General features: G+C 43.0%; 1 protein-coding gene across 3 annotated transcripts in view; it reads right to left on the reverse strand.

The window, feature by feature from the left end:
* Positions 1–365: 365 nt before the first annotated feature.
* Positions 366–26,505, reverse strand: part of LOC125088358 (orphan sodium- and chloride-dependent neurotransmitter transporter NTT5-like) — a 48,942-nt gene continuing 22,802 nt past the window's right edge. The window contains exons 2-13 of one of the 3 annotated variants that reach the window (XM_047709360.1): positions 11,587–12,003; positions 10,963–11,120; positions 10,640–10,766; positions 10,275–10,450; positions 9,966–10,076; positions 9,542–9,783; positions 7,770–7,956; positions 7,167–7,368; positions 6,888–7,047; positions 5,623–5,785; positions 5,206–5,411; positions 366–439 (exon numbers count right to left, since the gene is read on the reverse strand). In XM_047709360.1, coding sequence (XP_047565316.1) covers positions 5,226–5,411; positions 5,623–5,785; positions 6,888–7,047; positions 7,167–7,368; positions 7,770–7,956; positions 9,542–9,783; positions 9,966–10,076; positions 10,275–10,450; positions 10,640–10,766; positions 10,963–11,120; positions 11,587–11,947 — 2,073 coding nt within the window. In that variant the 5' untranslated portion in view covers positions 11,948–12,003 and the 3' untranslated portion in view covers positions 366–439; positions 5,206–5,225. Of the gene's footprint in view, positions 440–5,151; positions 5,412–5,622; positions 5,786–6,887; positions 7,048–7,166; positions 7,369–7,769; positions 7,957–9,541; positions 9,784–9,965; positions 10,077–10,274; positions 10,451–10,639; positions 10,767–10,962; positions 11,121–11,586; positions 12,004–26,505 lie in introns of those variants that run through there. The other 2 variants (XM_047709359.1, XM_047709361.1) reach the window with 2 other exon arrangements.

Below are 26,505 nucleotides of genomic sequence, written 5' to 3' on the forward strand. Positions count from 1 at the left end.
GGAACTATTAGGCAATCAGAAACCCCAGATCTCCAGGCAAGAGCTACCACTTCTTTATGTTTATTCAAAAATTTCGAGGCTGAAAGGTGTTCATTCAATTCTCTTACTGACTTTTTGGAATCTCTGCTGCATTTGTAAAAACCAGATTTTTTTTTTTTTTTTTTTGAGACTCAGCTTTGGAGTTTGTCCATCCTGTTTTCTTTGGGGGCGGGGGGGTGTCGGTGCTGAAACCTGGGAATAAAGATTCTATTTTCTGTATCAGTAATTTCTGCTGCTTATTTTCTTTCTTTTACTTTAGATTTATTGGTCTTTTTCCACCTTCTTAAATTGGATGTTTTAGCTAATCAATTTTCAGCCTTCTTTTCTAATAATTTGAAATTAATTTACCAATTTACTGCATCCACTTCTCCCACCAAGACTCACACAATGCAGATTTCTCCTAAATGGAAAATAGGTTTGGGTGTAGGACAGGCCAAACACACACACACACACACACACACACACACACACACACACACACACACACACACGCTTACCAAATTAGCTCCCTCCCATCATTTTGATATGCAGTTCTTATCGCTTCCTTTTATGTAGTTTCTAATTTCTATTGTGATGTAGTCCCTTACCCATGAATTTGTTTTTAAAGAGACCTTGCTGGGTGCCTGCGTGGCTCAGTTGGTTGAGCAACTGCCTTAGGCTCAGGTCATGATCCCAGGGTCCCGGGATCGAGTCCTGCATCGGGCTCCCAGCTCCTTGGGGAGTCTGCTTCTCCCTCTGACCTTCTCCCCTCTCATGCTCTCTCTCACTGTTTCTCTCTCAAAAAAATAAAACCTTTAAATAAAATAAGGAGACTTTGCTCTTTTGTTTTTAAGATTTTATTTATTCATTTGAGAAAGAGAGAGAGAGTATGGGGGGAGGGGTAGAAGGAGAGGTAGAAGCAGACTCCCCACTGAGCAGGGAGCCCTGACATCATGACCCCAGCTAGGGGCAGATGTTTAACTGACTGAGCCACCCAGGCGCCCTGACCCATGAATTTTTTTTTTTTTAAGATTTTATTTATTTGACAGAGAGAGATCACAAGTAGATGGAGAGGCAGGCAGAGAGAGAGAGGGAAGCAGGCTCCCTGCTGAGCAAAGAGCCCGACGCGGGACTCGATCCCAGGACCCTGAGATCATGACCTGAGCCGAAGGCAGCGGCTTAACCCACTGAGCCACCCAGGCGCCCCACCCATGAATTTTTTTAATGTGGTTTTTAAAATGTCTAATTATAGGACTTCCTTCTGTTGTATTTTTATTGTTCATATCTGACTTGGTTACATTGTGGTCATAGTACATGGTCTGTATAATGATTTGCAATTTGTCAAGGCTTGTACTATGGATTACTATGTGATCAATTTTATATTCTGTGTGCTTCAGAAGATACGTATTCTCTAATTATTGAATATAGTGTTCAACATATATGTCCATCATGTCAAACTTGTTAACTGTGTTCAAATGTACATAATTGGGGCACTTGGGTGGCTCAGTCATTAAGCCTCTGCATTCGGCTCAGGTCATGATCCCAAGGTCTGGGGACAGAGCCCTTGCATCGGGCTCCCTGCTCAGCAGGAAGCCTGCTTCTCCCTCTCACATGCCCCCTGCCTGTGTTCCCTCTCTCGCTGCCTCTCTCCATGTCAAAAAAATAAATAAATTTTTAAAAACGTACATACTTACTGTTTTTCTGCTAAAATTGTGTCAGTTTTCAACAAAAATGTTGAATTTGTCAATTTCTCCTTATGGTTCCATCAGTTTTATACATTTGAACCTGTATTATTAGGTCCATGCAATTTATAATCTTTGTATCCTTCTCATAAATGGAACCTTGTAACCTCTTTATCTCAAAAAAATACTTTATTGCCATAATGATTTTGTCTTTTGGTTAGTATTTGGCAGGTATGGATTCCTCCTTCCTTTTACTCTCAATCTTCCTGTGTCCTAATGTTACAGATGTGTCTCACATCAATGGCAGAGAGCTGGATTTAAAACGGTTCAGTCTTCAATATTTGCCTTTTAACTAGTATATTTAGTCCATTTGTAAATAATTGTAATACCTATTATTAGTACATGTGGATTTATATTTTATCTTCTTATCCAACTTTTTTTACACTAATATTTTATATTTTGTTTCACATTCTCCTGATTTTTCTTTGATTTTTTTTTTCCCCTCTGCTGATCTGTGAATGTAGCAGAAACCACTAGTGCTTTCTAATAACTGTTCTCTGTTCTTCCAGCCTTTTTGCTCCGGCCAGTGGAATGTGGACAGAAGTCACGTACTCCACTTTCAGATCTGGCTTATAACTCATTCTCTTTCCCTGTCCACCAGATCGCTGGCAGAAACTCCAAAATCTAGAGAAGGGAAGAGCACCAAGGTGAAAGAAGTCTGGTTCTTTAATGACTGAACGCAGGGCACTCCCACCCTTGTTCCAGCCTACACTGTAGAATATTCTGATGCCTGATTGCATGAAGTCACTGAGAATTTTGTGCTGAAACTGTTAGAGAAGCTATAATTATTTGCCATAACTAATACGTCAATTATAGATTGTTTCTGGAAAGTGTTCAGCTTTTTTCTCTTTGCAAATTGCCTCTCCCTTATTCTTCCAATGATCTCTTTCTGGAGCTCCTATTACACATATGTTGGACTTTTTCCTACTACTCTCCATGTCTCATAATCTCATGTATTAAACATTTAAACATTTTTAATTCAACGATAATTAACATACGGTGATATATTAGTTTCAGGTGTACAATATAATGATTCAAAAATTCTACACAATGCTCATCAAGCTAAGTGTAATACTGGGGCTCCTTGGTGGTACAGTCGGTCAGGCATCCGACTCTTGGTTTCAGCTCAGATCGTGATCTCAGGGTTGTGAGCTCAGGCCCCTAGTTGGGCTCCATGTTCAGTGCAGAGTCTGCTTGAGATTCTCTATCTCTGCCTCTCCTCCAGCTCATGTTCCTTCTCTCCCAAATAAATAAGTAAAATCTTAAAAAAAAAAAAGATAAGTACACTCTTGATCCCCTTCATTTCACCCATCACCGCACTGGTCTCCCTTTGGCAACCACCAGTTTTCTATCCGTATTTAAGTCTATTTTTTTTGTCTTTTGTTTGTTCATTTGTTTCTTAAATTTCACATATGGTTAATCTCATATTTTTAATACTGTAGTTTGTCTGTATTATATTCTGGGTAATTTTTTGGATTTTTCTCTTCCTAGTTTTATAATTGGTTGTTTAACCCATCCATTGATGTTTTTAATCTTTGTTTTTTTTTCATTTCTAAGAGTTCTTTTTGGTTCCTTTATGAATACCCTGATTTCTGAGAGGGAACACAGTGGGAGTAGGAGAGGAAGAAGCAGGCTTCCAGCTAAGCAGGGAGTCCGACACGGGAGTCCATCCCAGGACCCCAGGATCATGACCCAAACCAAAGGCAGATACTTAACAACTGAGCCCCCCAGCACCCCTGTCTTTAATATATATTAAACATATTTTAGTTTATATTATGCACCTGATAATTCCAGTACATTAGGTCCTTGCAGCTGTGATTCTTGCTATTTGTTGTTTCTGCGAATCCTCCCTTAGGGTACCTTTTGCCTTATGCATTTTATAATTTCTTTTTCTGAGCTCATGTTCATGGAGTTTTATGAGGTTTGGCAGGGAGGTTCTGTTTCCCCCAGAGATTTTTTATATTTACTAATGACAGGTGCTGGGGAGCAAAGTGCTATCCACGAAGCACCTTTTATATTAATCTCAACTTGGGTTTTTCAGACTATGCATGTTGTGTGAATCTGAACCAAAATCCCACAAGAGAGTAGGTTTGGGTACAAATTCTCAAAAAAAAAAAAAAAAAAGACATTAGTTGCTTGCTATTAGAGAAAGAACCAAGACATACATTTTATTGCTATCTAACCCTTTCACGGAGAGTATAACCCTTCAGGGCAATTATCCCAAAGCAATTACTAGCTTTAACACTAGCTGAATTCAAGCTTAATTAAGTTTAATTTTTGGCCTCTTAAAGATTTCCCTTAATTTCTTCAAAGTTCATCTATGCATTTACAGAGGATTGTTGAAATATATTTTATGGTATGTTTTAGGTATCTTTTTTTTTAAAAGATTTTATTTATTTATTTGACAGAGAGAGATCACAAGTAGACGGAGAGGCAGGCAGAGAGAGAGAGAGAGGGAAGCAGGCTTCTTGCTGAGCAGAGAGCCCGATGTGGGACTCAATCCCAGGACGCTGAGATCATGACCTGAGCCGAAGGCAGCGGCTTAACCCACTGAGCCACCCAGGCGCCCCTGTTTTAGGTATCTTTTACTACCGTGTGTCTTGTTTGTCTCATTTTGTTGTCACCTTGCCCTAAATGAAGTATTCCATGGGTCTTCAAACCCTGCAGCTAACCTCTATTCTCTCTCATTCCCTGCCAAATATCCTTCCATCAGGCTCCTAGACCAACAGAGTAAAAATATATAATGTATAAAGTTTTAAGTCCCTTGGTAGACTTGGTACAAGTAATCAACTATTCCAAGAATTTAAGAGATACATGAGGAAGTCACCAGTTACTAGCTGCTTTGCCGTAATTAGTGAATCTACTGCATTCTGAGAAAACTGTCTCTATCTGGTTAGGAAGGACCAGGCAGAGAGGGTCTGGAATTCCAGCATTTGAATTGAACAATTAATGGAAACCAAGAATGGGAGTTGCACATTTTTTCATGACAAAAGCAAAGTTCCACTGAGGTAGTTACCAGCACCATTTTTACCTTAGTTTCATAGGGATAAGACCTGCCACAGACCAGTTCCAAGAGGAAGGCCGCCTAGGAGAAGTAGGGTCAGCAGTCACCATCAACCAAATACTGGAAGGTAAAGAACACCATCATTACGTGTCTGGTGACGGCAAGTATAGGAGAAGGAGAGAATGACTGCTGTGTTAACCTCCACCTGGCCAGAAAAAACTTTCCTAATCCAGGAAAACAAAATGTCTTGGGTCCACTTACATTAGCAAGTGCACTTTCCCCTTTTCTAATGTCAAGTTGCCAGCCAGGGAGTTCCACCTTGAAAAAGAAGTGTTTCGCCAAATAAACCAAGTCCTTATTTCCTAGATGAATTACTCACACAGCAGAGAGGTTTTTCTGTTATTTATTCAACATATTAACCTTCTTTTGGTTTTTCCTCACCTGAAGCCATGGATGGGACTTCAGTGAGTTCCCTTTAGCTTCCGGTTTGAAGATAACTGTGCCCTACTGTGAATCATGGAGACTGTGAAATCCACACCAATGAGTGTGTACAAGAAGTAGGCAGGGACAGGCAAGATGGTAATGGTGATGAGGACGATGAGCAAGACTTTAGCCCATGATGGATAAACTCGGACCACCTCATTGGACTGTGGAGAAAGGGAAGGTTTAGAATACCCAGGTTCTCTGAAATGGAAGGCTGTAGAGGTTGGGGGTAGGACATGAACCAAGGCCAGAGACTAGATAACTGAATCTCTAAGGGAACCAGGGAATAAGGTGAGAGAGTCCTAGAGGCCAGAGGAGACTGAAACGTCCTCACCCACTCCCTAGGGGGTTCTGGGGTCTTAGAGGGAGGCTCACAATGCTCGAGTCCCAGGCCAAGTAGGTGATGTTCTTCAGAAGCAGATGAATCAGGGTGCTTACAAACAGGACTAGCAGCACAAATGGAGACAGAAAACACCACAGCCAACGATAGATGGGGGATATGGGGTGGCCCAACATGGTAATCAAGTCTGCAAGGAACCTGAGAGGAAGGGCCACAAGACTTTGGAGGGGCCTTTTCAGGCCTTATCCTGCCTTGGGGAGGGGTCAATCCAAACCCAGCCTGGGAGACAAAGTTTCGCATTTCTTAAACCTTTCTGTCCAGCTCCACAACCAGTTTTCTTGCCTCTTAATTCATCACCTTTCAGTCTGATTTCTGTCCCAGTCCCAAGATTTAAAAAAAAAAAAACAAAACCCCAAAACATTTCTCTCTTCCATCACCTTTAGAATCAAAGTCAATACATCTGGTTTCTAAATGTAGTTTCTTCAAGTTCACATATCTAGCTTTCTTTGGTACACCTTCTTAGCCCCAACATGGATGCACATTGGGTTTCTTTTGCCTAGAATGTCCTTCTTTCTTTCCCTTGACAAACTCCCCTTCCTGTCTAGATTCTGTTCAAGCACCCCCTCCTTGCCTTTAGATAACCATTTGTGTTCCCAGAGCACTCTTGGCTGCCTCTATCATAGGCTTACTATCCTGCCCCCAAATCTGCCTCATGTCTTCTTCTTTCGACTCTGAGAGCGGAAAACTCAATATAATTTATCCCAGTATCCTCAGTGCTCACAAGGCCTGCCTGGCCCTTGGGCACACCTGGGTAATATGTAAGAGCGAGTGTGTGAATCAGCAAACTGGCGCCAAGAGCCACGACCACCTGGAAACGCCGCCACATTTGGATTACATGCGGTATCTCAAACGTCAGTGTGCGTGCCATCTACTTGGGGGTCTTATTAAAATGCAGATACAGATTTAAAGGTTTGGGGTATAGCCTGAGGGTCTGCTTTTATACTCCCAGGTGATGCCAATGCTACTGTTCCAGAGCACACCTAGAGAAGCAAGGGATTACCTGCCCACACTACCCTGGTTAAAATTAAGGTTCAGGAGCCACTAGGACTTGATATGGACTGTCCACCACTTTTCCATTCTACACCTGTTTTCTCCAGGAATTAGCCCATGCCTTCTCCTTCCCACCCCTGGGGGCTCTCCAAAAGCCTGGGTCAGAGGCCTGACAGCAGGAGGGCCAGTACTCCCTAGGGGCTGTCGCTGTGTGGATGCATGACTGCAGATCCGGGGCTTGGGGCATCACCTCCTGGCCCCATAGATCCAGGCCATGGCTATGTTCTCCAAGATGATAATGAAGAAGAGGGGCAGAGATACCCAGTAATCATCCAGCAGGTTCACAAAGTAGCTGCCCGAAGGCCTCACGAAAATGAGGCTGCCCAGGAACATAGGCACGCAGACGCCCACTGAGGGAAAACATCAGATTTGGATCAAGGTCAGAATTCAAACTAGGTCCTGTAAGAGTCCCAGTAGGGTTAAGCTCAACAATGGTGTTAGGTGGGAGTGGGGTCACAGATTAGAGTACCTGTGAGCAGTTTTGTATATTTCCTGAGGGAAGAGAAAGTGTCCTGGAGAGGGGTAACGATGCCCTGCATGATTCCTGTCATGGTGCTCAGCCCCAGGCTCACCAGCAACACGAAGGTGATGATGGCCCAGAAGGTGGATCCGGAAAACACAGAGACGATATCAGTAAATGCCACAATGGCCACACCGGGACCCTCCATAACCTGTGAGTGAAGGGAGGAAGAGCGAGGGCTCTGAACTCATTCTGTAGAATCCTAACTGCATTCCTGCCCCCTCCCCTGGGAGACCATCTGTAGCTCTGTTAATAGACATTATTGAACTCATCTAGCCTGGAGGCATGAGGACTTCATCCGACAACAACTGCTGGTCTGGCGACTCTTCGGGGTGGTATGAACTCTGGCTTATGTGAACTCCAGGGCTTGGTGCTACAGAGGCTACAACTGCCTTACTGCAATAGCGTACGGTAAACCTCTGTCCTGGCTGTCTGGGATGCCACCAAGAATGGTCTTTCTGGATTCCAGAGACACCTATGCAGAGCTGAAGTTTCTGGTACACGGGGGGTTCTGAAGGGAACATGAGGACCCCATCCCCAGCCCTTACCGACCTCCTTCAATTCTTGAGCTATGCTGCAAGTGGACATATAGGGTAGGACCATGTCTTTGAGTAGTTGAGGGAGGCTCTCGAGCCACCTGGAGTAGACGGAGCTTGGATGAAGATATATACTCTCTGGAGGGCTGGCCTCGACAGGCAGCACCCCGGAAGCTATCAGACCCAGCACTGTCTCAGCATTCCTGGGGCAGGGGGAGAATCACATAAAACCATTATGGCCCTTTAAGATAACTTCTCTTCTCTTCTCTTCTACACGAGAAGGAAAACCGCTTGTCTAGAGTGTCTGAACTGCACTGCAGCCTAGGTCTCCAGGGTCCTAGTGCTTGCTCCCTGTCGGACACCTACTTTCATAAGGCGTCTGCCAAGGCCAGAGAGTTTCTGACTCACGTGGGGCCCTGGAGCTGGTCTTTCATACATTGTCATGGAGGGCTTTAGGACCTATACTTCCTACTAGACAATCTCAGGACAATGTTAAATCTTCTCCACTTTCCTGACCAGCTGGCCCCTCCAGTCTCCTAAAGCATAACTCTTCACTTTCTCTACTTCGGCCACACTCCACTATTCAAGCTGCTGCAACCGGCCATGCTCTCCAGCATGCCCAGATCTTTGGTACACGACATTATCTCCGCCTAGAACCACCCACACTCTGCTCCTGCTCAGTCTCCCCCAATTCTACCACTATACTGTTCTCCATATGCAAATTCCTACAAACACTCACTCAACTCCCTGAACTTTACTTACTGCCATGGAAAGCTATTCAAGATCTATTTCCATAGGGCGCCTGGGTGGCTCAGTGGGTTAAAGCCTCTGCCTTCAGTTCAGGTCATGATCCCAGGGTCCTGGGATTGAGCCCCATATCGGGCTCTCTGCTCAGCAGGGAGCCTGCTTCCTCCTCTCTCTCTCTGCCTGCCTCTCTGCCTACTTGTGATCTCTGTCTGTCAAATAAATAAATAAAATCTTAAAAAAAAAAGATCTATTTCCATAAGGGCAAGTCAAGAAGCTGTAGGAAAGTAGTATGGTTTCATCAAGTTTTTTCAATGGCGTGTTTCTCTATGTAGGTCTAGGAATGGGAAACACTTGAAAGAACACTAGCTGTGGTTATCTGTCAGGAGACACACTGAACTCGGGAGTGCCTCCAGGAGGAAGTCTTCTCTGACTGCCCCAGGACATTAACAGCTTGCTCTTCTGTGTTTCTCGTCACCTCTACTACCAGTTCTTGTCTCCTTGTCATTATTTATTTGGTATCTCCTTCTTCAAAAGACTGTGATTTTCCTGAGGGCAGGGGTAATGGTCTGCTTCACCACTGGTTGTGTTTCCAGAACCCAATACAAACACAGGGTTGCCAGACAGATGTTTTATAAATGTCTGATGAGTATTTTTAGAATGAATCTCACAGGAGAAGAAAATCAGGAATGGGTTAAGGGGACTCTGATGGGGCAGTAGGTCCTTTATTATTATTTTTTTCTTATCTAATGATTCCACTGAAGCCATTCTCCCAATTTTCCATGGCAGACCCCAGTTAAGAATGGGGTGAACACAACTTTGTAAACCTCCAAGTTTGGGGCTTCCCTAGTTTAGAAAGGTGGCTCTGAAAGAGATACAGTTGGAGTGATTTAGGTGTTTCAAAGCTCCAGGAGGCTCCTGTCTGAGGGTCCCATATTGACTGAGCCAACAGCCCCGAGGGATGCGGGCCTAGACTGGAATTTCGTGAGCTATTTCTCAGACTTTGGTCTTTTTGATGATCTCCACATGAAAGATTGGTCTCACCTCACATAACATCTTTCAGTGTTCTCTGTGGCCAAGTGGCCCATTACGGCAAATACAAACACGGTGGCAGTCAGCGAGGCAGTCAAGTTGAGAAGAGCCACAACAAAGGCATCCATGACACAGTTGTTGGCCCGAGGGATGTATGAGCTGATTGCAATGAAGCTGCCAAAGCCGGGGCCCATGGATAAAAAGAGCTGGTTCCCTGTCCGGCGCCACACTTCCACAGAGTACAGGGCTGGCACCTGGGGGGGAAGTACTGTGTAAACTGGGACATAAAGGGAAGTAAACCATGGGGTAAACTATGATGCGATGGAGGATGAGAAGGCAGTGAAGGAGGGAGCCCCGAGGGCCTCTATCAGAATAACAATTCTGTCCCTGACACCCCCATGTGGATAAGAGGATTAAAGGGCAGGGAACACCTCACCTTGGCAGCCAACAAATTCTTGAGACCAAAATGTGCACCTTCCAGCATGAGACTCCGGATTAGGAGACAGAAAAGGAGGAAGTAGGGAAGGAGTACTGAGACATACAGCATCTGAGTAGGAAGTATGATTCAGAAATAGAGGTCAGCAAAGGCAGAAGCTGGGACGGTGGGATCCACAACTACTGAGAGTCAAAGGTCATACTAGAAGGAGTTAGAAGCTGGGAGACCTACAGGCATCAAGTTAGGAGAATATTAGGGGGTCTCAGAAAGAAAGGAGTCTATCGGATTTTAAGTTAGAGGATGGCTCACCTTTCCAGTGGACTTTGGTCCTTTGATCATGGAGACGCAGATAATAAACCAGGTCACGAAGAGAGAGACACTGAGGTGCATAACGGGTAGTCCACCCACTTCAATTTCATCTGTGGCCTTCAATACATTCCGGTACCAAAAGTATATGGTAGACGTGGTCCGCTCACATTCAGGATCTGAGGTGAACTCGCCATGGAGGAAACTGCAAGACCACAAGCCTCCCTCTTCCAATCCTCCTCCACCCCCTCGTTCAATCTCCATTATCTTCCTGCTCATGCTTAGTCTCTCAGCGATCCTCTTCCTTCTTCACTGCCTTAACCTTTTTACAGCCCTCCCACTTGCCCTTCTCTTCCCTCTCTTCTCACCAAAATGACTGGAGTTCTTCAGTAAGGGGCACATTGACCAAGGCAGTGGAGACTGGAAAGACTGAACCAAATAGAAGAGATTCCAAGCCATGAGCACACTGTAGTATGAGCCCACGATGCAACACACCTAGGGACCATGAAGAATTCTGGAGACGGGAGAAGAAAGGTAGGCCAGCAGAAGGGAGGGGATTTGACCAGAAGACTGTGGGACTGAAGACACTTGACCCACAGAAGTGAAGTCATGGGACCCCTCCCAGGACAAGGAACTGTTGGGGAGGGAGAGGGGCATTAAGGGTAGGCCTGGGCAGCCCAGGACTCCTTACCATGAAGCTGCTGTACCCCACACCACCCATCCAGGGGCTGATGACCTTCCATACACCAATGCTGCCCTGACGCATCCTCTGACCAGCTGCCATCTCCAGGAATAGAAGAGGAACCCCAACCAAGAACAGCATGAGGATGTAGATGATGAGAAAACTGCCTGTGCAGGGGGTCAGGAGGGGCTCTGAGAACCACCCAGGTCTTCAGTGCCTGGACTTCCTTGGGGTCTGGGAAAACACGTTCCCCACCAGTGACCTCCCTCAGAGCCACCAGCATCCACATCCCTCATAGTCTCAAGTGTCCCTTGAGTCCCCAGTTCCTGGAAGACCAGATGCCCAGTTTCCACTCCCTCCCTCAATCTTGGCCTTCAGCCCCACCATCCTCATGAGCCTAAGTGTTCCGATATCCTGCTCACACCCACCTAACACGCTAGGTGTTCAGGTACCTGGCTCCAGCATTGGTGGTACAGTAGTGAGCACAGCTGCCATCCAGGTACCTGGTTTCTGCCCTAGTCAGGTTCCCAAATCCCCCTACCCCTACATACTTCAGAGACCCCAGAGTAGCTAGGATAGTCCTCTGGCTCCCCACCCCCTTCTGGGTCCATGATTCCTGGTCCCCAGGCTTACCACCTCCATTGTGAAAACACAGATAAGGAAAGCGCCAGATGGTGCTCAATCCCACAGAAAAGCCCACGTGGGCCAGAAGGTACTCAATTTTATTGGCCCAGGATGGTCGATCAGTGGGGGATTCCTCCTTTGGCTCATCCTTGTTTATGGTCTCCAGTATTTCATCATTATCTTCATCAGACCAAATGTATGATGACACCGTGTCACACTTCTGTCCCTCTGCCATCAGTTCCTCAGTAGTCAAATCAGACTTTAAGAGTTGGGAAGCTGAGGTAGTAGCAATCAGGGATTTGGAATCCGAAGGTCTAGAAATCTGGGATTTCTCCTCTTGGGCCTCCGTGTTTTCACTAACAGATGTCATCCTGGGTGGACTCTAGTTCCTGCTTCTGCAGGGATGGGGCTTCCTTCTTTGTTGACCTTAAGGACATCAAGAACTACAGACTTCAGATACATGAGCTAAGGAAAGACAAGACTCATCCCATAAGAACCCCTGAGGCCTCCCAAACCCTTTCATCCTTACATGAAAAGAACATGAAGTCTCTACCTCTGAAAACATACCAAGGACATCCACAACTCTAGAAAGTAATAATTTTAAAACAATACTATCTACAATAATACCAAAAGATATAAAATGTCTAGGAATAGCTCTTAGCGAGTGAGTCAAGATGGCGGAGAAGTAGCAGCTGAGACAACTTCAGGTAGCGGGAGATCAGCTAGCTAGCTTATCTAAAGATTGCAAACACCTACAAATCCAACGGGAGATCGAAGAGAAGAAGAACAGCAATTCTAGAAACAGAAAATCAACCACTTTCTGCAAGGTAGGACTGGTGGAGAAGTGAATCCAATGCGACGGGTAGACCGCGGGGGGAGGGGCCGGCTCCCGGCGAGTGGCGGAGCAACGGAGCACAAAATCGGGACTTTTAAAAGTCTGTTCCGCTGAGGGACATCGCTCCAGAGGCTTAACCAGGGTGAAGCCCGCGCGGCCTCAGGTCCCGCAGGGTCACAGAAGGATCGGGGGTGTCTGAGTGTCGCAGAGCTCACAGGTATTAGAACGGGGAAGCTGGCTACAGAGACAGAGCTGAGGAGTGACTCTCAGCTCGGGGTTGCCTTGAACCGGTCGCAGGCTCGGTCAGCTCGGAGCGCGGCCGGAGGCCAGGGTGGCGGGAGTCATTGGGCGCTGTTCTCTGGGGGCGCACTGAGGAGTGGGGCCCCGGGCTCTAGGCTCCTCCGGGCCAGACACCAGGAGGCCGCCATCTTCATTCCCGTCTTCCGGAACTCTACGGAAAGCGCTCAGGGAACAAAAGCTCCCGAAAGCGAACCCGAGTGGATTACTCAGCCCGCCCCCAGGTAAGGGCGGTGCAACTCCGCCTGGGGCAAAGACGCTTGAGAATCACTACAACAGGACCCTCCCCCAGAAGATCAACGAGAAACCCAGCCAGGACCAAGTTCACCTACCAAGGAGTGCAGTTTCAATACCAAGGAGAGCAGCAGAATTCCAGAGGAGGAGAAAGCAAAGCCGGAGCTCATTCATGGCTTTCTCCCCATGATTCTTTAGCCTTGCAGTTAATTTTTTTTTCCTTTTTCAATTTTTTTCCTCTTCTTCTGCTAATTTTTTTAAACTTTTACCCTTTTCTTTTTTAACGTTTTTTAACTAGTTTATCTAATATATTTTTTCCTTTTTATATTTTTTCTTTATTCATTTTCTTCTTTTAATTGTTTCATTTTTTTTGTCTTTCTGAACCTTTTTTTTTTTTTCAGCATAACAGTATTCATTATTTTTGCACCACACCCAGTGCTCCATGCAATCTGTGCCCTCTACAATACCCACCACCTGGTGCCCCCAACCTCCCACCCCCCACCCCTTCAAAATTCTCAGATCGTTTTTCAGAGTCCATAGTCTCTCATGGTTCACCTCCCCTTCCAATTTCCCTCAACTCCCTTCTCCTCTCCATCGCCCCTTGTCCTCCATGCTATTTGTTATGCTCCACAAATAAGTGAAACCATATGATAATTGACTCTCTCTGCTTGACTTATTTCACTCAGCATCATCTCTTCCAGTCCCGTCCATGTTGCTACAAAACTTGGGTATTCATCCTTTTTTTTTTTTTTTTTTTTTTACAGCTTTATAAACATATATTTTTATCCCCAGGGGTACAGGTCTGCGAATCGCCAGGTTTACACACTTCACAACACTCACCATAGCACATACCCTCCCCAATATCCATAACCCCACCCCCCCTCTCCCAACCCCCTCTCCCCATCAACCCTCAGTTTGTTTTGTGAGATTAAGAGTCACTTATGGTTTGTCTCCCTCCCAATCCCATCTTGTTACATTTATTCTTCTCCTACCCCCTTAACCCCCCATGTTGCATCTCCTCTCCCTCATATCAGGGAGATGATATGATAGTTGTCTTTCTCCGATTGACTTATTTTGCTAAGCATGATACCCTCTAGTTCCATCCACGTCGTCGCAAATGGCAAGATTTCATTTCTTTTGATGGCTGCATAGTATTCCATTGTGTATATATACCACCTCTTCTTTATCCATTCGTCTGTTGATGGACGTCTAGGTTCTTTCCATAGTTTGGCTATTGTAGACATTGCTGCTATAAACATTCGGGTGCACGTGCCCCTTCGGATCACTACGTTTGTATCTTTAGGGTAAATACCCAGCAGTGCAATTGCTGGGTCATAGGGTAGTTCTATTTTCAACATTTTGAGGAACCTCCATGCTGTTTTCCAGAGTGGTTGCACCAGCTTGCATTCCCACCAACAGTGTAGGAGGGTTCCCCTTTCTCCGCATCCTCGCCAGCATCTGTCATTTCCTGACTTGTTAATTTTAGCCATTCTGACTGGTGTGAGGTGATATCTCATTGTGGTTTTGATTTGTATTTCCCTGATGCCGAGTGATATGGAGCACTTTTTCATGTGTCTGTTGGCCATCTGGATGTCTTCTTTGCAGAAATGTCTGTTCATGTCCTCTGCCCATTTCTTGATTGGATTATTTGTTCTTTGGGTGTTGAGTTTGCTAAGTTCTTTATAGATTTTGGACACTAGCCCTTTATCTGATATGTCATTTGCAAATATCTTCTCCCATTCTGTCAGTTGTCTTTTGGTTTTGTTAACTGTTTCCTTTGCTGTGCAAAAGCTTTTGATCTTGATAAAATCCCAATAGTTCATTTTTGCCCTTGCTTCCCTTGCCTTTGGCGATGTTCCTAGGAAGATGTTGCTGCGGCTGAGGTCGAAGAGGTTGCTGCCTGTGTTCTCCTCGAGGATTTTGATGGATTCCTTTCTCACATTGAGATCCTTCATCCACTTTGAGTCTATTTTCGTGTGTGGTGTAAGGAAATGATCCAATTTCATTTTTCTGCATGTGGCTGTCCAATTTTCCCAACACCATTTATTGAGGAGGCTGTCTTTGTTCCATTGGACATTCTTTCCTGCTTTGTCGAAGATGAGTTGACCATAGAGTTGAGGGTCCATTTCTGGGCTCTCTATTCTGTTCCATTGATCTATGTGTCTGTTTTTGTGCCAGTACCATGCTGTCTTGATGATGACAGCTTTGTAATAGAGCTTGAAGTCTGGAATTGTGATGCCACCAACTTTGGCTTTCTTTTTCAATATTCCTTTGGCTATTCGAGGTCTTTTCTGGTTCCATATAAATTTTAGGATTATTTGTTCCATTTCTTTGAAAAAAATGGATGGTACTTTGATAGGAATTGCATTAAATGTGTAGATTGCTTTAGGTAGCATAGACATTTTCACTATATTTATTCTTCCAATCCAGGAGCATGGAACATTTTTCCATTTCTTTGTGTCTTCCTCAATTTCTTTCATGAGTACTTTATAGTTTTCTGAGTATAGATTCTTAGTCTCTTTGGTTAGGTTTATTCCTAGGTATCTTATAGTTTTGGGTGCAATTGTAAATGGGATGGACTCCTTAATTTCTCTTTCTTCTGTCTTGTTGTTGGTGTAGAGAAATGCAACTGATTTCTGTGCATTGATTTTATATCCTGACACTTTACTGAATTCCTGTACAAGTTCTAGCAGTTTTGGAGTGGAGTCTTTTGGGTTTTCCACATAGAGTATCATATCATCTGCGAAGAGTGATAGTTTGACTTCTTCTTTGCCGATTTGGATGCCTTTAATTTCCTTTTGTTGTCTGATTGCTGAGGCTAGGACTTCTAGTACTATGTTGAATAGCAGTGGTGATAACGGACATCCCTGCCGTGTTCCTGACCTTAGCGGAAAAGCTTTCAGTTTTTCTCCATTGAGAATGATATTTGCGGTGGGTTTTTCATAGATGGCTTTGATAATATTGAGGTATGTGCCCTCTATCCCTACACTTTGAAGAGTTTTGATCAGGAAGGGATGCTGTACTTTGTCAAATGCTTTTTCAGCATCTATGGAGAGTATCATATGGTTCTTGTTCTTTCTTTTATTAATGTGTTGTATCACATTGATTGATTTGCGGATGTTGAACCAGCCTTGCAGCCCTGGAATAAATCCCACTTGGTCGTGGTGAATAATCCTTTTAATGTACTGTTGAATCCTATTGGCTAGTATTTTGGCGAGAATTTTTGCATCTGTGTTCATCAAGGATATTGGTCTGTAGTTCTCTTTTTTGTTGGGATCCTTGTCTGGTTTTGGGATCAAGGTGATGCTGGCCTCATAGAATGAGTTTGGAAGTTTTCCTTCTATTGCTATTTTTTGGAACAGTTTCAGGAGAATAGGAATTAGTTCTTCTTTAAATTTTTGGTAGAATTCCCCCGGGAAGCCGTCTGGCCCTGGGCTTTTGTTTGTTTGGAGATTTTTGATGACTGTTTCAATCTCCTTACTGGTTATGGGTCTGTTGAGGCTTTCTATTTCTTCCTGGTTCAGTTGTGGTAGTTTATATGTCTCTAGGAATGCATCCATTTCTTCCAGATTGTCAAATTTGTTGGCGTAGAGTTGCTCATAGTATGTTCTTATAATTGTCTGTATTTCTTTGGTGTTCGTTGTGATCTCTCCTCTTTCATTCATGATTTTATTTATTTGGGTCCTTTCTCTTTTCTTTTTGATAAGTCTGGCCAGGGGTTTATCGATCTTATTAATTCTTTCAAAGAACCAGCTCCTAGTTTCGTTGATTTGTTCTATTGTTTTCTTGGTTTCTATTTCATTGATTTCTGCTCTGATCTTTATGATTTCTCTTCTCCTGCTGGGTTTAGGGTTTCTTTCTTGTTCTTTCTCCAGCTCCTTTAGGTGTAGGGTTAGGTTGTGTACCTGAGACCTTTCTTGTTTCTTGAGAAAGGCTTGTACCGCTATATATTTTCCTCTCAGGACTGCCTTTGTTGTGTCCCACAGATTCTGAACCGTTGTGTTTTCATTATCATTTGTTTCCATGAATTTTTTCAATTCTTCTTTAATTTCCTGGTTCACCCATTCATTCTTTAGAAGGATGCTGTTTAGTCTCCATGTATTTGGGTTCTTTTCAAATTTCCTCTTGTGATTGAGTTCTAGCTTTAGAGCGTTGTGGTCTGAAAATATGCAGGGAATGATCCCAATCTTTTGATACCGGTTGAGACTTGATTTAGGACCAAGAATGTGATCTATTCTGGAGAATGTTCCATGTGCACTAGAGAAGAATGTGTATTCTGTTGCTTTGGGATGAAATGTTCTGAATATATCTGTGATGTCCATCTGGTCCAGTGTGTCATTTAAGGCCTTGATTTCCTTGTTGATCTTTTGCTTGGATGATCTGTCCATTTCAGTGAGGGGAGTGTTAAAATCCCCTACTATTATTGTATTCTTGTCGATGTGTTTCTTTGATTTTGTTATTAATTGGTTTATATAGTTGGCTGCTCCCACGTTAGGGGCATAGATATTTAAAATTGTTAGATCTTCTTGTTGGACAGTTCCTTTGAGTATGATATAGTGTCCTTCCTCATCTCTTGTTATAGTCTTTGGCTTAAAATCTAATTGATCTGATATAAGGATTGCCACTCCTGCTTTCTTCTGATGTCCATTAGCATGGTAAATTCTTTTCCATCCCCTCACTTTAAACCTGGAGGTGTCTTCGGGTTTAAGATGAGTTTCTTGTAGGCAACATATAGATGGGTTTTGTTTTTTTATCCATTCTGATACCCTGTGTCTTTTGATTGGGGCATTTAGCCCATTAACATTCAGGGTAACTATTGAGAGATATGAATTTAGTGCCATTGTATTGCCTGTAAGGTGACTGTTATTGTATATTGTCTCTGTTCCTTTCTGATCTACTACTTTTAGGGTCTCTCTTTGCTTAGAGGACCCCTTTCAATATTTCCTGTAGAGCTGGTTTGGTGTTTGCAAATTCTTTCAGTTTTTGTTTGTCCTGGAAGCTTTTAATCTCTCCTTCTATTTTCAATGATAGCCTAGCTGGATATAGTATTCTTGGCTGCATGTTTTTCTCATTTAGTACTCTGAATATATCATGCCAGCTCTCTCTGGCCTGCCAGGTCTCTGTAGATAAGTCTGCTGCCAATCCAATATTTTTACCATTGTACGTTACAGACTTCTTTTCCCGGGCTGCTTTCAGAATCTTTTCTTTGTCACTAAGACTTGTCAATTTTACTATTAGGTGACGGGGTGTGGACCTATTCTTATTGATTTTGAGGGGGGGTTCTCTGAACCTCCTGGACTTTGATGCCTGTTCCCCTTGCCATATTGGGGAAACTCTCTCCAATAATTCTCTCCAATATACCTTCTGCTCCCCTCTCTGTTTCCTCTTCTTCTGGAATCCCAACCATTCTAATGTTGTTTCGTCTTATGGTGTCACTTATCTCTCGAATTCTCCCCTCGTGGTCCAGCAGCTGTTTGTCCCTCTTCTGCTCAGCTTCTTTATTCTCTGTCATTTGGTCTTCTATATCGCCAATTCTCTCCTCTGCCTCATCCATCCTAGCAGTGAGAGCCTCCATTTTTGATTGCACCTCATTAATAGCTCCTTTTATTTCAACTTGGTTAGATTTTAGTTCTTTTATTTCTCCAGTTAGGGCTTTTATATCTCCTGAGAGGGTTGCTTTAGTATCTTCCATGCCTTTTTCAAGCCCGGCTAGAACCTTGAGAATCATCATTCTGAACTCTATATCTGACATATTACCAATGTCTGTATTGATCAGGTCCCTAGCCTTTGGTACTGCCTCTTGTTCTTTTTTTTGTTGTGAATTTTTCCGCCTTGTCATTTTGTCCAGATAAGAGTTTATGAAGGAGCAAGTAAAATACTAAAAGGGTGGCAACAACCCCAGGAAAATATGCTTTAGCCAAATCAGAAGAGATCCCGAATTGTGAGGGGGGAGAAAGGGGATAAAAAGGGGTTCAGAAAGAAAGAAAAAAAAAAAGAAACTATTAAAAAAAAAAACCGATAAAGAAAAAATATAAAAAGAGGAAAAAAATATATATATTAGATAAACTATTTAAAAAACGTTAAAAAAAGAAAACGGTAAAAGTTAAAAAAAATTCAGCAGAAGAAGAGAAAAAGAAAAAAAAGTTGAAAAAGAAAAAAAAATTAAATTAACTGCAAAGCTAAAAAATCATGGGGAGAAAGCCATGAGTTCTGTGCTTTGCTTTCTTCTCCTCTGGAATTCCTCCGCTCTCCTTGGTAGGTGAACTTGGTCCTGGCTGGGTTTCCCGTTGATCTTCTGGGGGAGGGGCCTGTTGTAGTGATTCTCCAGCGTCTTTGCCCCAGGCGGAGTTGCACCGCCCTTACCCGGGGCCGCGCTGAGTCATCCGCTCGGGTTCGCTTTCGGGAGCTTTTGTTCCCTGAGCGCTTTCCGTAGAGTCCAGAGGACGGGAATGAAGATGGCGGCCTCCCGGTCTCCGGCCCGGAGGAGCCGAGAGCCCGGGGCCCCACTCCTCAGTGCGCCCTCAGAGAACAGCGCCCAATGACTCCCGCCACCCTGGCCTCCGGCCATGCTCCGAGCTGACCGAGCCTGCGACCGGTTCAAGGCAACCCCGAGCTGAGAGTCACTCCTCGGCTCTGTCTCTGCAGCCGGCTTCCCCGTTCTAATACCGGTAAGCTCTGCGACACTCAGACACCCCCGATCCTTCTGCGACCCTGCGGGACCTGAGGCCGCGCTGACCCCGCCTGGGCTTCCAGTTAAGCCTCTGGAGCGATGTCCCTCAGCGGAACAGACTTTTAAAAGTCCTGATTTTGCTCCGTTGCTCCGCCGCTCGCCGGGAGCCGGCCCCTCCCCCCGCGGTCTATCTTCCCGTCGCTTTGGATTCACTTCTCCGCCAGTCCTACCTTGCAGAAAGTGGTTGATTTTCTGTTTCTGGAATTGCTGTTCTTCTTCTCTTCGATCTCCCGTTGGATTTGTAGGTGTTTGCAATCTTTAGATAAGCTATTTAGCTGATCTCCCGCTACCCAAAGTAGTCTCAGCCTGCTACTTCTCTGCCATCTTGACTCCTCCCCCTCTGAACCTCTTTTTAATCCCCTTTCTCCCCCCTCATGATTTGGGATCTCTTCTGATTTGGTTAAAGCATATTTTCCTGGGGTTGTTGCCATCCTTCTAGTATTTTACTCGCTCCTTCATATACTCTTATCTGGACAAAATGACAAGGCGGAAAAATTCACCACAAAAAAAAAAAAAAGAACAAGAGGCAGTACCAAAGGCTAGGGACCTAATCAATACAGACATTGGTAATATGTCAGATCAAGAGTTCAGAATGACGATTCTCAAGGTTCTAGCCGGGCTCGAAAAAGGCATGGAAGATATTAGAGAAACCCTCTCGGGAGATATAAAAGCCCTTTCTGGAGAAATAAAAGAACTAAAATCTAACCAAGTGGAAATCAAAAAAGCTATTAATGAGGTGCAATCAAAAATGGAGGCTCTCACTGCTAGGATAAATGAGGCAGAAGAAAGAATTAGTGATACAGAAGACCAAATGACAGAGAATAAAGAAGCTGAGCAAAAGAGGGACAAACAGCTACTGGACCATGAGGGGAGAATTCGAGAGATAAGTGACACCATAAGACGAAACAACATTAGAATAATTGGGATTCCAGAAGAAGAGGAAACAGAGAGGGGAGCAGAAGGTATATTGGAGAGAATTATTGGAGAGGATTTCCCCAATATGGCAAAGGGAACAAGCATCAAAATCCAGGAAGTTCAGAGAACCCCCCTCAAAATCAATAAGAATAGGTCCACACCCCGTCACCTAATAGTAAAATTGACAAGTCTTAGTGACAAAGAGAAAATCCTGAAAGCAGCCCGGGAAAAGAAGTCTGTAACATACAATGGTAAAAATATTAGATTGGCAGCAGACTTATCCACAGAGACCTGGCAGGCCAGAAAGAGGTGGCATGATATATTCAGAGCACTAAACGAGAAAAACATGCAGCCAAGAATACTATATCCAGCTAGGCTATCATTGAAAATAGAAGGAGAGATTAAAAGCTTCCAGGACAAACAAAAACTGAAAGAATTTGCAAACACCAAACCAGCTCTACAGGAAATATTGAAAGGGGTCCTCTAAGCAAAGAGAGACCCTAAAAGTAGTAGATCAGAAAGGAACAGAGACAATATACAATAACAGTCACCTTACAGGCAATACAATGGCACTAAATTCATATCTCTCAATAGTTACCCTGAATGTTAATGGGCTAAATGCCCCAATCAAAAGACACAGGGTATCAGAATGGATAAAAAAACAAAACCCATCTATATGTTGCCTACAAGAAACTCATCTTAAACCCGAAGACACCTCCAGGTTTAAAGTGAGGGGGTGGAAAAGAATTTACCATGCTAATGGACATCAGAAGAAAGCAGGAGTGGCAATCCTTATATCAGATCAATTAGATTTTAAGCCAAAGACTATAACAAGAGATGAGGAAGGACACTATATCATACTCAAAGGAACTGTCCAACAAGAAGATCTAACAATTTTAAATATCTATGCCCCTAACGTGGGAGCAGCCAACTATATAAACCAATTAATAACAAAATCAAAGAAACACATCAACAGTAATACAATAATAGTAGGGGACTTTAACACTCCCTTCACTGAAATGGACAGATCATCCAAGCAAAAGATCAACAAGGAAATCAAGGCCTTAAATGACACACTGGACCAGATGGACATCACAGATATATTCAGAACATTTCATCCCAAAGCAACAGAATACACATTCTTCTCTAGTGCACATGGAACATTCTCCAGACTAGATCACATCCTCGGTCCTAAATCAGGTCTCAACCGGCATCAAAAAATTGGGATCATTCCCTGCATATTTTCAGACCACAACGCTCTAAAGCTAGAACTCAATCACAAGAGGAAATTTGAAAAGAACCCAAATACATGGAGACTAAACAGCATCCTTCTAAAGAATGAATGGGTGAACCAGGAAATTAAAGAAGAATTGAAAAAATTCATGGAAACAAATGATAATGAAAACACAAGGGTTCAAAATCTGTGGCACACAACAAAGGCAGTCCTCAGAGGAAAATATATAGCAGTACAAGCCTTTCTCAAGAAACAAGAAAGGTCTCAGGTACACAACCTAACCCTACACCTAAAGGAGCTGGAGAAAGAACAAGAAAGAAACCCTAAACCCAGCAGGAGAAGTTGAAGAGAAATCATAAAAATCAGAGCAGAAATCAATGAAATAGAAACAAAAAAAAAACAATAGAACAAATCAACGAAACTAGGAGCTGGTTCTTTGAAAGAATTAATAAGATTGATAAACCCCTGGCCAGACTTATCAAAAAGAAAAGAGAAAGGACCCAAATAAATAAAATCATGAATGAAAGAGGAGAGATCACAACTAACACCAAAGAAGTACAGACAATTATAAGAACATACTATGAGCAACTCTACGCCAACAAATTTGACAATCTGGAAGAAATGGATGCATTCCTAGAGACATATAAAGTACCACAACTGAACCAGGAAGAAATAGAAAGCCTGAACAGACCCATAACCAGTAAGGAGATTGAAACAGTCATCAAAAATCTCCAAACAAACAAAAGCCGAGGGCCAGACGGCTTCCCGGGGGAATTCTACCAAACATTTAAAGAAGAACTAATTCCTATTCTCCTGAAAGTGTTCCAAAAAATAGAAATGGAAGGAAAACTTCCAAACTCATTTTATGAGGCCAGCATCACCTTGATCCCAAAACCAGACAAGGATCCCATCAAAAAAGAGAACTACAGACCAATATTCTTGATGAACACAGATGCAAAAATTCTCACCAAAATACTAGCCAATAGGATTCAACAGTACATTAAAAGGATTATTCACCACGACCAAGTGGGATTTATTCCAGGGCTGCAAGGTTGGTTCAACATCCGCAAATCAATCAATGTGATACAACACATTAATAAAAGAAAGAACAAGAACCATATGATACTCTCCATAGATGCTGAAAAAGCATTTGACAAAGTACAGCATCCCTTCCTGATCAAAACTCTTCAAAGTGTAGGGATAGAGGGCACATACCTCAATATTATCAAAGCCATCTGTGAAAAACCCACCACAAATATCATTCTCAATGGAGAAAACTGAAAGCTTTTCCGCTAAGGTCAGGAACACGGCAGGGATGTCCGTTATCACCACTGCTATTCAACATAGTACTAGAAGTCCTAGCCTCAGCAATCAGACAACAAAAGGAAATTAAAGGCATCCAAATCGGCAAAGAAGAAGTCAAACTATCACTCTTCGCAGATGATATGATACTCTATGTGGAAAACCCAAAAGACTCCACTCCAAAACTGCTAGAACTTGTACAGGAATTCAGTAAAGTGTCAGGATATAAAATCAATGCACAGAAATCAGTTGCATTTCTCTACACCAACAACAAGACAGAAGAAAGAGAAATTAAGGAGTCCATCCCATTTACAATTGCACCCAAAACCATAAGATACCTAGGAATAAGCCTAACCAAAGAGACTAAGAATCTATACTCAGAAAACTATAAAGTACTCATGAAAGAAATTGAGGAAGACACAAAGAAATGGAAAAATGTTCCATGCTCCTGGATTGGAAGAATAAATATAGTGAAAATGTCTATGCTACCTAAAGCAATCTACACATTTAATGCAATTCCTATCAAAGTACCATCCATTTTTTTCAAAGAAATGGAACAAATAATCCTAAAATTTATATGGAACCAGAAAAGACCTCGAATAGCCAAAGGAATATTGAAAAAGAAAGCCAAAGTTGGTGGCATCACAATTCCAGACTTCAAGCTCTATTACAAAGCTGTCATCATCAAGACAGCATGGTACTGGCACAAAAACAGACACATAGATCAATGGAACAGAATAGAGAGCCCAGAAATGGACCCTCAACTCTATGGTCAACTCATCTTCGACAAAGCAGGAAAGAATGTCCAATGGAACAAAGACAGCCTCCTCAATAAATGGTGTTGGGAAAATTGGACAGCCACATGCAGAAAAATGAAATTGGATCATTTCCTTACACCACACACGAAAATAGACTCAAAGTGGATGAAGGATCTCAATGTGAGAAAGGAATCCATCAAAATCCTCGAGGAGAACACAGGCAGCAACCTCTTCGACCTCAGCCGCAGCAACATCTTCCTAGGAACATCGCCAAAGGCAAGGGAAGCAAGGGCAAAAATGAACTATTGGGATTTTATCAAGATCAAAAGCTTTTGCACAGCAAAGGAAACAGTTAACAAAACCAAAAGACAACTGACAGAATGGGAGAAGATATTTGCAAATGACATATCAGATAAAGGGCTAGTGTCCAAAATCTATAAAGAACTTAGCAAACTCAACACCCAAAGAACAAATAATCCAATCAAGAAATGGGCAGAGGACATGAACAGACATTTCTGCAAAGAAGACATCCAGATGGCCAACAGACACATGAAAAAGTGCTCCATATCACTCGGCATCAGGGAAATACAAATCAAAACCACAATGAGATATCACCTCACACCAGTCAGAATGGCTAAAATTAACAAGTCAGGAAATGACAGATGCTGGCGAGGATGCGGAGAAAGGGGAACCCTCCTACACTGTTGGTGGGAATGCAAGCTGGTGCAACCACTCTGGAAAACAGCATGGAGGTTCCTCAAAATGTTGAAAATAGAACTACCCTATGACCCAGCAATTGCACTGCTGGGTATTTACCCTAAAGATACAAACGTAGTGATTCGAAGGGGCACGTGCACCCAAATGTTTATAGCAGCAATGTCTACAATAGCCAAACTATGGAAAGAACCTAGATGTCCATCAACAGATGAATGGATAAAGAAGATGTGGTATATATACACAATGGAATACTATGCAGCCATCAAAAGAAATGAAATCTTGCCATTTGCGACGACGTGGATGGAACTAGAGGGTATCATGCTTAGCGAAATAAGTCAATCGGAGAAAGACAACTATCATATGATCTCCCTGATATGAGGGAGAGAAGATGCAACATGGGGGGTTAAGGGGTAGGAGAAGAGTAAATGAAACAAGATGGGATTGGGAGGGAGACAAACCATAAGTGACTCTTAATCTCACAAAACAAACTGAGGGTTAATGGGGGGAGGAGGGTTGGGAGAGGGGGGTGGGGTTATGGACATTGAGGAGGGTATGTGCTATGGTGAGTGCTGTGAAATGTGTAAACCTGGCGATTCACAGACCTGTACCCCTGGGGATAAAAATATATGTTTAAAAAAATAATAATAAAATTTAAATTAAAAAAAAAAGTCTAGTGGGGCGCCTGGGTGGCTCAGTGGGTTAAAGCCTCTGCCTTCGACTCAGGTCAGGATCTCAGGGTCCTGGGATCAAGCCCCGCGTTGGGCTCTCTGCTCAGCAGGGAGCCTGCTTCCCCCTCTCTCTGCCTGCTGCTCTGCTTACTTGTGATCTCTCTCTCTGTGTCAAATAAATAAATAAAATCTTTTTTAAAAAGTCTAGTAATTATTTCTAAATAATTTTATTTATTATTATTATTATTTATTATATATTATTAATTATTTCTAAATAATTTCTAAATAATTTTAACAAAAGATGAGCAAGGTCTTTACACACACACACACACACACACAAGTGCACACACTAAAATATTACTGAGAGAAAAAAAATGAAGAGATAGAACATGTTTGCGAAATGGAAATATAACAATGTCAGTTATCCCCAATTTGATCTATAAATTCAATGCACTTCTTATTGAAATCACATCAGGGTTTGGGGGAAATTGACAAGCTGATTCTAAAATGTACATGAAAAGCAAAAACCCTAGAACAGTTAATACAATCTTGACAAAAAAGAACCCAATGTAAAGACTAATTATAAAGCTATAATAATTAAGAGAGTATGGTATTGGCACAGGACTCTATGGCACAAATAGGTCCATAAATCAATATCCTATACTGTTTAATACAGTAGCTACTAGGCACATATGGTTATTTAAATTACTTAAAATTAAGTAACTTTAACAAGTTAGTTCCTCAGTCATACTAGCCATATATCAAGTGCTCAGTAGCTGTATGGCTACCACATTGGAAGGACAGATATCAGGCATTTCCATTACCACAGAAAGTTCTGTGGATACCTCTGGGAGAGAGTTCAGAAACACACAAATATGGACGCCTGATTTACAATAAAGATGGCATTGCAAAGCTGTAGAGAAAGGGTTCTTTTCAATGAACACTGGTCGTTAGAGCACTTGGAAATCTACACAGAGATAAATGAATCCTGCCCTCCCCAACTTCACATATTAAACAAAAATATATTCAGAGATCGAAGTTCTAAATGTGAAAGGTAAAACAGTAATACTTCCAGATAAAAAACTTGGAAGAATATCAAAAAGGACATAAGGGGCACCTGGGTGGCTCAGTGGGTTAAGCCCCTGCCTTCGGCTCAGGTCATGATCTCAGGGTCCTGGGATCAAGCCCCGCATCGGGCTCTCTGCTCAGCAGGGAGCCTGCTTCCTCCTCTCTCTCTG

This window comes from Lutra lutra, chromosome 17, assembly GCF_902655055.1.
Source record: "Lutra lutra chromosome 17, mLutLut1.2, whole genome shotgun sequence".
Taxonomy (NCBI): Eukaryota; Metazoa; Chordata; class Mammalia; order Carnivora; family Mustelidae; genus Lutra; species Lutra lutra.